General features: G+C 53.1%; 2 protein-coding genes across 2 annotated transcripts in view; one reads left to right on the forward strand and one right to left on the reverse strand.

Annotated features, from left to right (window-relative positions):
* The window catches only part of LOC138643509 (uncharacterized), a 1,192,186-nt gene that overhangs the window by 986,951 nt on the left and 193,009 nt on the right, over positions 1-12,226 (forward strand). The gene's annotated exons all lie outside the window — the stretch shown is intronic.
* The window catches only part of LOC138642302 (uncharacterized), a 70,499-nt gene continuing 67,347 nt past the window's right edge, over positions 9,075-12,226 (reverse strand). The window contains exons 6-7 of the mRNA XM_069730382.1: positions 10,547-10,832; positions 9,075-9,376 (exon numbers count right to left, since the gene is read on the reverse strand). Coding sequence (XP_069586483.1) covers positions 9,208-9,376; positions 10,547-10,832 — 455 coding nt within the window. The 3' untranslated portion in view covers positions 9,075-9,207. The remainder of the gene's footprint in view (positions 9,377-10,546; positions 10,833-12,226) is intronic.

Raw genomic sequence — 12,226 nt, forward strand, 5'->3', positions numbered from 1 at the left:
AAGTCAGGTTCCTCTTCCCGCATACCATACCACCTTACACGGGGACAAAGAGGAAGGTGCAGATGAAAGTGCAGGTTCCTTCATCAGGTGGGGGGAGGAATACTAGTTGGCGACGTCACTGGCACAGGGCCTCTCATAGTACGCAAAAGTGTTGCTGCCGGTGGGAGGCGCCCCCGCCGTGCAAACACACCGCTGTACTTTGAGGGGCCCTGTGCCAGTGCCAATGCCAACGAGTGGGCCCCCCCTGCTTGCTCAGGTTCACAGCACTTGCAAAGTTGAAATACTTACCTCTCCCTGCTCCACTGCCGTGACGTGGTCCAGATTTCCTGGGCCCACTAATTACTTGAACCAGCCCTACCCACCACAACTTTAGCCAAATGAACCCCAATTTCAAATGCCTTCCAATTATTATAAGGTAAATTACGCTTGACAAGCTTCATTAAGAAGAATGGATGGTTTTGACATTAAAATGGGCACTCTAGGTGTTTTCCTGGCCCCCACTCACTGCCGACTATGCTGCCCCATTGACTTGCATTGGGTTTCGTGTTTCGGTCGATCCCGACTTTACGTCATAATCGGCCGATTTCACTCGACCCGACTTTTGAGATAGTTGGGTTTCGCGAAACCCGGCTCGACTCTAAAAAGGTCAAGGTCGCTCAACTCTAGTCTCCAGTGCTTTCTCTCAAACCATTTTCTAGTGCTTTTTGAAGTGTGTTTTGGGTCATTGTCCTGCTGCAAGACCCATGACCTCTGAGGGAGACCCAGCTTTCTCACACTGGGCCCTACATTATGCTGCAAAATTTGTTGGTAGTCTTCAGACTTCATAACGCCATGCACACGGTCAAGCAGTCCAGTGCCAGAGGCAGCAAAGCAACCCCAAAACATCAGGGAACCTCCGCCATGTTTGACTGTAGGGACCATGTTCTTTTCTTTGAATGCCTCTTTTTTCTCCTGTAAACTCTATGTTGATGCCTTTGCCCTAAAAGCTCTACTTTTGTCTCATCTGACCAGAGAACATTCTTCCAAAACGTTTTAGGCTTTTTCAGGTAAGTTTTGGCAAACTCCAGCCTGGCTTTTTTATGTCTCGGGGTAAGAAGTGGGGTCTTCCTGGGTCTCCTACCATACAGTCCCTTCTCATTCAGACGCCGACGGATAGTACGGGTTGACACTGTTGTACCCTCGGACTGCGGGGCAGCTTGAACTTGTTTGGATGTTAGTCGAGGTTCTTTATCCAACATCCGCACAATCTTGCGTTGAAATCTCTAGTGGGGGGGCTGTAGTAACGCAGCTAAACGAAAGCCCCCCATGACTGCGTTGCCAAGGAGAGTGGGAGCATTGTTTGAAAATAATCAGGGGCAGTGAGAATTGGTTCAAGGGGGTTGAAAAAAGCGGTGGTTTTAGGTTGTGGGGCGGGTTTAAAGGGGAAAAGTGCGGGAAGGGACATTACCTGTCACGTCAGCGGCGAGAGTAGACGTGCGAAGATGTCCACAGTGGAATCCATAATGGCGCGGTCCAGACGCGGCAGCTGGCTGGAGGACCAGCTGGAGACGCTGCGGTCCGGGAAGCCAGGGGACCAGATCGAGGAGGACCCGTCCCCTGGAGCATCTATCCCAGGGGGCGAGTACACGTGGCACACGCCGGCCGCGGGGCCCCTCCCGGGACCCTGCGGAGGGTGCAGGCCGTGGTGCACCAGCCCAGCCCGGCCCGCCCTCCGGCAGGAATCCACCGGCCGGCGCTGCTGGCGTTGGTCGGCGGTCTGGAGCAGTTTCGATGCAGGCCCGATCAGAGGCGCGGGCCGCACCGGAAGTGGCTGCTGATCCAGGTGGTGGTGAGGAGAGGTACCACCCGGTGGGGAGCAGCACGGGCCGTGGCGCCGGTGATGGCGAGGAGGCAGAGCTTCGAGGGAGCAGCGGCGGAGCAGGGACGCGACGATGGCGGCAACAGCACGGCGGTGGGTAGCCCGGCCCCTCAGCCTGGCTCAGTTCGGAGGGGTCGTACTGTAATAGAGGCTGGGGCTCACAGCAGGGCCCAGCAGGAAGACAGGCATGGAGACGGACTGGCAGCCGCAAGGTCGAGGTCACCTAGGAGGTCGAGCGAGAGGTTTGTTTCTTCTGCTCCGGTCCCCCCTGGTGACGAGGAGGCCAGGGGCGCGGGCCAGGAGCAACACAGCAGCGCAGAGGACTCGGGATCCGGGAGTGACCCACGCAAATTCGGAGATCGACAGGACTCTGGTCGCACGGCTGGCGGGGACACAGCACCTGCACAGCCTCTTGAGTATGAGTCTAATCCTTTTGCGGTGCTGGATAGTGGGGTTCGTTCTGGGGGATGTAGGGGATAGCTGGAATGGGGGGGTTTGGGCGGGTATGTCACAGATTTTGAGGAGGCTGGATGGGGGGGCCTTGATAGTTCACAGTCTTCTCCCATAGGAGCATGGTTGTCGGTGTCTGGTCAGGGTGCAGGAGGGGCATTTGGGTCAGACAGATCAAGTGGTATGGAACAAGCGTCGGTGGGGGTGTCGGTCCAAACAGAAAAGGACAAAGATGATACGATTAAATTGGACGATAGAGCAAAAGGGGAGGTTTATGTGTGTTTTGAAGGGCCTTTAGGGGCTCATTTGAAAAAAAGAAATAAAGGAAAAAATTTGGAAGGATGAATATGTGGAGATTTTCTCCCTCCTTCCTTTGGAGAAATTTAATTTAGACAAGGGAAAGAAGGAGGATAGTAAAAAGGAGGAGGAGGAAAAGAGGAGTTGGCGACTAATACCGCAGACATTTGTGAATTGGCAGCAGGCGTTCGCCATTTTGGCGAGTGTTATTGGGGAAAAGTTTCCGGAGAACTTTTCTGGACTTTTTTGTTACTTGGATGCCATTGGGGAAGCACATAGGGCGTACGGGGGGCCAGGCGTGGCTCGGGTACGACGAACAGTTTCGGCAAAGGAAGGCGGTCAGGCCCGAGATAAAATGGGATCAAAAAGATATAGGGCAGTCCTTTCAAGGGGGGGAGGGAGTAGCGGTCAGCAGTTGGGACAGGGAGCTGGTGGACAGGGGTTGCAGGGGGCAAAGAACAAAACAGGGACATGTTGGCAGTTTAACAACGGCCAATGGAAGTACGGCAATACTTGTAAGTTCAAGCATGTCTGTTCTCACTGCAGCGGGGCCTCGCATGGAGCGGCCAAATGTTTTAAAAAGGCAAGGGGTAAACCAGCAGTGGGAGGCTGTCAAGGGGGTGACGCCAGTGAAGGTTCAAAAGATGGCCCCTTATCTAAATAGGTACCCGGATCGGGAAAAGGTGAGATTACTTTGGGAAGGTTTTTCTGAGGGTTTTCGGATTCCTCATCCTACTCATGCTATCCCCTTTTCAAAAAAGAATTTGAGGTCGGCTAATTTACAGGCGGACGTAGTTACGGCAAAATTGGTGAAAGAGGTTGAGTTGGGGCGAATGGCGGGGCCGTTTAGTTGTTTACCCGGGGAGGGGGTGGTTGTTTCACCTTTGGGGGTTGTTCCTAAGAAGGAGCCCAATAAGTTTTGTTTGATTCAACACCTGTCATATCCAAAAGGGCCAGTCAGTCAACGACAGCATCGCTGAAGAGCTATGCTCCGTGGTATATACTTCTTTTGATGCTGCGGTACAATGGGTGCGTAGGTATGGCGCAGGTGCGTTAATGGCTAAGACAGATGTTGAATCGGCTTTCCGATTGCTTCCTGTTCACCCCAGTAGCATTCCGCTGTTGGGATGTTTTTGGAATGTTTTTTTTTATTTGGATAGGTGTTTGCCTATGGGCTGTTCGATTTCGTGCTCGCTGTTTGAGTCCTTTAGTACTTTTCTTGAGTGGGTTGTTCGGGATGTTTCCCAGGTTCCGTCAGTAATCCACTACTTGGATGACTTTTTGTTTGTCGGCCCGCCGGATTCTCTTTTGTGCGGAAATTTGCTGGCTACCATGGAATGGGTGGCGGGACATTTTGGTGTGCCGTTAGCGCAGGAAAAAATGGAGGGCCCTTGCACGGTGTTGAGCTTTCTGGGTATTCTCATAGAGTCAGAGAGGATGGAGTGCAGGCTGCATGAGGAGAAGTTGTCGTCTCTACGGCAGGAGGTGCTGAGATGCGAAAAGTTGCGCAAGGTTACATTGAAAGCGTTACAGTCGTTGTTGGGGCGTTTGAATTTTGCGTATCGTATCATGCCTATGGGTAGAATGTTTTGCCGGAGATTATCCAGAGCGACTGCTGGAGTGCGGTCGGCACATCATTTCATTCGTTTGAATAAAGAGCATTTAGTTATCTGGCGATGTTTCTTGGAAAATTATAATGGCAGAGCCTTGATTCAACAGGAGGATCTGAATGATTTTGACTGCGAGATTTTTACGGATGCGACGGGCAGTGTCGGCAACGGGGACTATTGCGGAGAAAAATGGAGTGTTGGCGTTTGGCCCGATTGGTGGTGTGAAACCGGTTTAACAAAAAATTTGGTGTTGCTTGAGCTGTTTCCAATTGTGGTCTCGGTGTTTATTTGGGGCAGTACGTTCAAGGATAGGCGGGTCTGTTTCCATTGCGATAACTTGAGTGTGGTAGCGGTGATTAATAGTCTTTCTTCTTCCTCTCCCCCGGTAATCAGACTGGTTCGGGAGCTGGTATTGCGGTGCCTGGAATTGAATGCATGGATTTCGGCTGTACATGTTGCCGGCGTTCAAAACTTTATAGCGGATGCTTTGTCTCGGTTGCAGTGGGAGCGTTTCCGGGAGTTGGCACCACACGCAGAGGATACAGGAACAGCATGCCCTTCTCATTTGTGGTGGATTGTTGCGGACGAGGCGGTCGGTTGATACAGGCCTCGGTGTCGGGACGGACGTGGTCAGGTTATGAATCGTCATGGCATTTGTGGGAATGGTGGTTGGAACAGTTGGGTACGGTAGAATTAGATGGTGATAAGGTCATGGCGGTTTTGCTTTTGATAGGGTCGGCGGAGGAATGGGGTTGGTCGGTGTCAAAGTTGAACAAATTCATAGCTGGTTTTGGCCTTTGGTTTCAAGCTTCAAGGTTCCGTGGACATTACAAAGGATTTCTTGATTCGGCAGGCGTTAAGAGGTTTTCGGAAGGGTTCCTCGAATTTGCGATACGCGTAGGCCCATATCTTTTGGGATGTTGGAGCGTTTTGGGGAGGCATTGGAGGGGATTTGTAGTTCTCACTTTGAGGCTGTTTTGTTTCGGTTGGCGTTTTCATTGGCCTTCGGGGCTTTGAGACTCGGAGAGCTGGTGTCCCCTAAAAAGGTTAAGGCTGGGGGCTTGTTAGTGGAGATTGTGGAATTTTGGGCTGGAGGGATCGCCTTTTGGATTAGGCGTTCGAAGACTGATCAGTTCGGTAAAGGAAAACGTGTCGTGTTAGGGAAGGTGGACCAGCCTGTGCACCACTGGGATCTTCCCCCCGGAGCGCGCAGCCTGTGCACCACTGGGATCTTCCCCCCGGAGCGCGCAGCCTGTGCACCACTGGGATCTTCCCCCCGAAGCGCGCAGCCTGTGCACCACTGGGATCTTCCCCCCCATAGTGCGCAGCCTGTGCACCACTGGCATCTTCCCCCCGGAGTGCACAGCCTGTGCACCACTGGGATCTTCCCCCCATAGTGCGCAGCCTGTGCACCACTGGGATCTTCCCCCCGGAGCGCGCAGCCTGTGCACCACTGGGATCTTCCCCCCGGAGCGCGCAGCCTGTGCACCACTGGGATCTTCCCCCCCCATAGTGCGCAGCCTGTGCACCACTGGGATCTTCCCCCCGGAGTGCACAGCCTGTGCACCACTGGGATCTTTCCCCCGGAGCGCACAGCCTGTGCACCACTGGGATCTTTCCCCCGGAGCGCGCAGCCTGTGCACCACTGGGATCTTCCCCCCGGAGCACGCAGCCTGTGCCCCACTGGATATTCCCCCCGGAGCACGCGGCATGTGCCCCACTGGGATCTTCCCCCTGGAGCGCGCGGCCTTTGCACCACTGGGATCTTACCCCGGAGTGCGTGTCCTGTGCACCACTGGGATCTTTGCAGCGCCCCAGAGTCCTGGTCGTTGCAGTAATGTCGTTCTTCCACCAGGGGGAGTGATGTTACGTCTGATGGCACCAAAGGAGTTCACCCTGCCAGGTATCACAGCCACACACACACACTTCACACGCCGGCCACCAGGGGGAGCTAAGGGTTCTATTTACTAGGCCGCTCCTCACACAGGGTAAAACTGGTGGGCTGGTTAGGAAGTTAGTCAGAGGCAGAAGAGAGGAGAGTCAGTTTAGGAGAGTTCCTGGCTGGGGACCGACAAGGAAAGGTCTCCCGGTCGAGCTGGCTGGGGTGATCTCCAGTTAGATCCAGATTGAACTCTGAGGAGGAAGGAAAGAAGGACACAGAGCTGCGCCTGCAACCCATGCGGCAGCCTCCTATGAAAGGACAAGAATGGAAGTGTGCTGTAGTGAGTGAGACACGAAGTCACAGCAAAAGGTGAACAAAAACCAGAAGGAGTCCTGTTCTAAGAGAGGCTGTCTCCTTCTGGAGCGCGGGCCGGTGGCCGGAACACCAAGGGGGTAATAGACTCTACGCTTTACTTCAGAGACCGGCAGGGCAGTCAATTCCAAGTTGGCTGTCCGACCTAAGAACCCAAGCAGACACGGATGCAATCGCGGAGGAGGGGCGATGCTAGGGTCCCTATAAAATAGCCTCAGGCCACCACCGTCATACGGGTTTGTCCTATCCATCTGGGGGACCGAGAGAGAGAAGTAACAACAGTGAGGATCTTATGGTAGCTAATGCAAGTAGGCACCTACTACGTTACTGTGCGCAAGGGGAAGGCTACTGATTTCCACCTGGATAAGGGGACTCTGGATTTGCCATCAGACCAGCCGGACCCTGCCTACCCTGTCATCCGGCACTCTGGACTGTGGATACCGAAGCCTTCAGTAAAGGTAAAGAGACTGCACCCATTGTGTCCTCGTTATTCACTGCACCTCACACCATCCACCATCATCATCTACACTCTGGGAAGCCCTGGGGACATACTCCACCTGTGGGAAGGTACACCATCTAGCTGCCATAACATCACCCAAGCAGACCCCTAAGCAGCGTCGGTCACCCTGACCGGACACCACAGGTGGCGTCACGAACACTACCGTTATCTACGAACTCTGCCTTTTATTGGGCGCCCCTCATAGGGCCACGGTCCGGGTCGGGCCACCGTGACATCCTCGCTGAGGGAACTGAAGGACCCGATACCGAGTACCCCATTCCATCTTCCCCCCGGAGCGTGCGGCCTGTGCACCACTGGGATCTTTTCCCCGGAGCGCGCGGCCTGTGCACCACTGGGATCTTCCCCCCGGATCGCGCGGCCTGTGCACCACTGGGATCTTCCCCCCGGAGCGCGCGGCCTGTGCACCACTGGGATCTTCCCCCCGGAGCGCGCAGCCTGTGCCCCACCGGGATCTTCCCCCCGGAGCGCGCGGCCTGTGCACCACTGGGATCCTCCCCCCGGAGCGCGCGGCCTGTGCACCACTGGGATCTTCCCCCCGGAGCGCGCAGCCTGTGCCCCACCGGGATCGTCATACAGTCCAGGTAGCAGGAATCTCTCAGGCTTCACAGCTGGATTATTGCAGATACCTTGTATCTACAGGACGCCTGCGACATTTGGGGCTTTATTAATCTTCCGGTTCTAATGCAGATTGGGATGATCTCCTGGGATCTCCAGGGAACGGCTTTTTATACAGGACGCCCATTTCTGATAATTAGGTTTTATATCTTGGCTGAATGTCATTAGACAAGTGGGGGACGACCAGGGTGGGCAGACGATGAGCGGGGGCGCATCAGTACATTAAAAAAAAAAAAAAACTCAGGCAGACATTGCACACTTTTCACTAATTTGTGACAGTGAAGGAGGTTCTTTGTATCTGAAAACATGAATTTGGGAAAACGAACCCAGCTGGGATCTGTAGTGATCGATATTGCAGCCCTCACACTGGCCACTAGAGGCCACAATTCTGCCGCTGAGCACCCTGGGCCCAATTCTGTAGGATTGCCTTAAGCCATAATGAGAGCGATTAGGATTTGCCGAATTCATTAATAAACGCACGCCCGTTAACTTCTCCTCGGTGGACTGGGGCAACGTCTCTGGGGAATTATAACCCCAGTATTCATACATGTGATGTGTTCCCAGGTTCCAACTCCTCTGCATCCATTTTGCTAGATTTTCTGAGATTTGCCCAAAATGTGTAAAATCCAAAATACACAAAATTTTTGCAGAAATTCGAGGTTTCTCAGCAGTTTTCTGTTGCAAACACTTTGATGATTTGGAGCCCAAGTGTTAGTGACGTTCTCATGCATGTCTGGGCTCATGATCATACGTCCGGCGGTCCCGCTCCTGCGCTCTACGGTGATATTCTAAGACATCAGGAGCAGCCGCCTGTCCCCATAGAGAAGGCAGAGGCGGTTTGTTACCATCGGTGCCTTCTGCATTGCTGCCATGTACACCGAAGTCAGTGCTGACAGTTTCCCCCTCCATATACTGCGGTCGTCCCTCACTATACAGTGGTCGTAGGAGAGCTGATGGGTCACCGGAGACAGACTACCCTGGACACTGCATGTCCCTCCTCACTGGCTCCACCATCACCTCCAAGTAAAGGAAACTTGGTCATGTAACGGCTGTTACTAGTAAAAACAAGAAATGAAGCCCCTGCGTCATGTAAAAAGCAGAAATTACCTAAATATCAGATCAAGAAAGGCCTTTGTAGTTCTTTAAGAGGATCGGCCTACTGTAGGCTCGGCCCGCCTGAGTTAATGCCTATCATTTACAATAAGCTCTGAGGGCGGAGCCTCAGGGAGATCTATGCCACGCCCATAAATCTTAACCGCTCCTTTACATATTAAGCAAAACATGGGTTTCTCAGGAACAAGACATCACACTGCAGATATTACGGTATGATTTTATTCATCCTTCTATCACCTGCATGTCCATATAGACAGCTCAGAGGGACAATCCTACATGTCTGAAAGTGCCTGTCAGGAACAAGGAAAGTCATTCAGGCATGAAGTGGTTAAATAAAATACTGAAGACTTTACGGAATGAATTCAACAGACCGGTTTATTTTCACGTTTTAACAAATGCACAGGTCGTACAATGGAAGTTCCTCATGAAACCTGGAGAAGTTGAAGAACCAGCAGCAGCTGAAGGCAACGATGTGATGTTACCGCCTCTATTAGCAGGTATCGTTATTACTGTTAGTGACTGGTTCTCCATAAACCTCGACCTCGCACAGTGTCAGGTACTCCGCGCGTCCGGGGATCACCACGCTGACGTACCGACCCTCCATCCCGTTACAGCAAAAGGTCAAGGTGGAAGAGGCAACACTGGTGACTGTGCCGCACCTGGAGGAGAAAACCAGCAAATGTAGCCAGCAGTGGATCAGATCTATCATGTACAGATCGACAACTACACTACCGGCAGGGAGGCCCACCCCCAAGCCCAGCTGCCACACTACCGGTAGGGAGGCCCACCCCCAAGCCTAGCTGTCAAACACACTACCGGTAGGGAGGCCCACCCCCAAGCCTAGCTGTCACACACACTACCAGCACGGAGGCCCACCCCAAAGCCCAGCTGCCACACTACCAGTAGGGAGGCCCACCCTCAAGGCTAGCTGTCACACACTACAGGCAGGGAGGCCCACCCCCAAGCCCAGCTGCCACACTACCGGCAGGGAGGCCCACCCCCGAGCCCAGCTGCCACACACTACCGGAAGGGAGGCCCACCCCCAAGCCCAGCTGCCATACACTACCGGCAAGGAGGCACACCCCCAAGCCTAGCTGCCACACACACTACCGGCAGGGAGGCCCACCTCCGAGCCCAGCTGCCACACTACCGGCAGGGAGGCCCACCCCCAAGCCCAGCTGCCACACACTACCGGCAGGGAGGCCCACCCCCAAGCCCAGCTGCCACACTACCGGCAAGGAGGCCCACCCCCAAGCCCAGCTGCCACACTACCGGTAGGGAGGCCCACCCCCAAGCCTAGCTGTCAAACACACTACCGGTAGGGAGGCCCACCCCCAAGCCTAGCTGTCACACACACTACCAGCACGGAGGCCCACCCCAAAGCCCAGCTGCCACACTACCAGTAGGGAGGCCCACCCTCAAGGCTAGCTGTCACACACTACAGGCAGGGAGGCCCACCCCCAAGCCCAGCTGCCACACTACCGGCAAGGAGGCCCACCCCCAAGCCCAGCTGCCACACACTACCGACAGGGAAGCCCACCACCTGAGCACAGCAGCCACCTACTCACATTTTCACAGTAAAATGTGATGCAGAGAATAATATTTGTGCGAAGCCAAAGATCATTTCACCTGACAAATCAGCAGTCTGCACGACCATCATGATTACCTAGGAAGACACGATGTCCAGTGGCCAGGAAGTGCAGACCTCACTGCTGGACCTTGTCCATGGTAGCTTTGAGTAATTCAATTGACAGCACCAGACTACAGATGAAGCTCCCTGGAGGGAGCATAAGGCTTCTAGAGAAAATGTTGCTTCTTTATGAACTTACACCGGGTTGTTGTTGTCAGGGGAGTTTCCGATTCGGACCTCAGCCCCCATCAGTCGCTGCGAACAACAGTCCATCCTGTTTGTCAGGACGACGACGGAGATCTTGTAGCTCTGCTTCAGGTCCACCTTCCACCAGGGATCCTTCACCATCTTGGTGTGAGTGCAGGATGCTTTACGGAAGTCCGTGTTTTTGTTCCCATCGATGGCGTTCTTGGCCACTCCGCTCATGATGGAAAACGTAAAGTCCGACACCTGGGAGGCCACGCCGTTCAGTGCTAGATTCGTGGCTGAGGAGAGAACAGAAGAGATCACATATATGGAGGAGATGTGGGTGCTGCCAGCACTGGTGACATCTGATCCTGGATCTATCAGATGGACCAAAAGGGAAATTGGCCTGGGGGACAGAGGGGTATGTACAGAGCAATCTCGTCCTCTAGTCATTTTAGAACTGCCCAGACAAGCCCCATAGTAACTGTAGGGTTGCTCAGCCACTGGGTGTTTTGTCACCTTAGAAGATATTCTGCAGAATGGTGCTCCATGTACAGGTAAAAAGGAGTGATCTTCTCCAGGATGGGGCTGTATTTAGAGATGCCATGTACTGCACAGTGGAGTTGAGTGGAGCAATCTGTGACCGCTTCACAATCTGTAAGCAGGCACTTGTGGGCCAGGAGACATTGTACATGGATGGTGGTGACACCAGAATCAGAAGGATCATACATTATTACTCTGATTAATGGCAGCGGTCAACACCCAGTGTCTTGTGTTACTGGCAGCAGTGCACTGGATCTTTTCTTTTAGGGATGGGGGTATGGCGATTGATTTTGGTGAAATATTTGCAAGAGGGGTGCACCATTACTGTATGAGCCTCAAGCCCAAGGATGGACCGCACCACTCGTGGGCCACTGCCCCAAGATAGACTCCAGTGTCACGGTTCACACCATGCTGCCAACAATATGTCAGGAATGCCGGGAAGGATACCTTTATCGTCCCTGTCACTATATTGTATGAAATATCATATAAGTTTAGTTTCTCTTGTTAGTCCAGGCTGTGGGCTAAACCCCCCCCCTTCCCTTTCACTATGTGTGGGGAAGTTTATTGAAGAAAGGTATTTACGATCAGGCATAGCTGCAGTGGAAAGTTGTACCAGCTGAAACTGGTATAGAAGCTTCCAGAATCTATGAGAGTCTTTGTTCTAATATGATTAGATATTGGGCCAACGACTTGGGCTAGGAGAATATTGAATACATATTCTTAACGTCCATTGGCGGATCTGTCAACCGCTGTAAACATGAGCTTCTAACTCGGATTTCTCTGTAATTATGCATCACAAATAGGACATATTTGATCTCATTAGAATGCCAATGTTAATATGAGATGAATGCTGGGTTTGTTATGACTATGACATGTTCTGTAGCTAAGCTACAGGCATTAGACAAATTTAGGTTAAATTTAGTTAAACTGAAGAGAGAGGAGGGTCTGGGTAAACCAGCCCTTTTTTGTGATGTCATCAGGCTGAACCATGGCCTGAACCCCCAGGGTAAGACCAAGATTCAAATGGTCGCTGAACTGGTGCAATTTGAAGCAGACCAAGCCAGGTCACAGAGCCCAGAGGCCGCAGAAGCCAGCACAAGTGAACATGGTGCTGCAGCAGAGGTCCAACCACTGAATGCCGGCCCGATTA

This window comes from Ranitomeya imitator, chromosome 6, assembly GCF_032444005.1.
Source record: "Ranitomeya imitator isolate aRanImi1 chromosome 6, aRanImi1.pri, whole genome shotgun sequence".
Classification (NCBI taxonomy): Eukaryota; Metazoa; Chordata; class Amphibia; order Anura; family Dendrobatidae; genus Ranitomeya; species Ranitomeya imitator.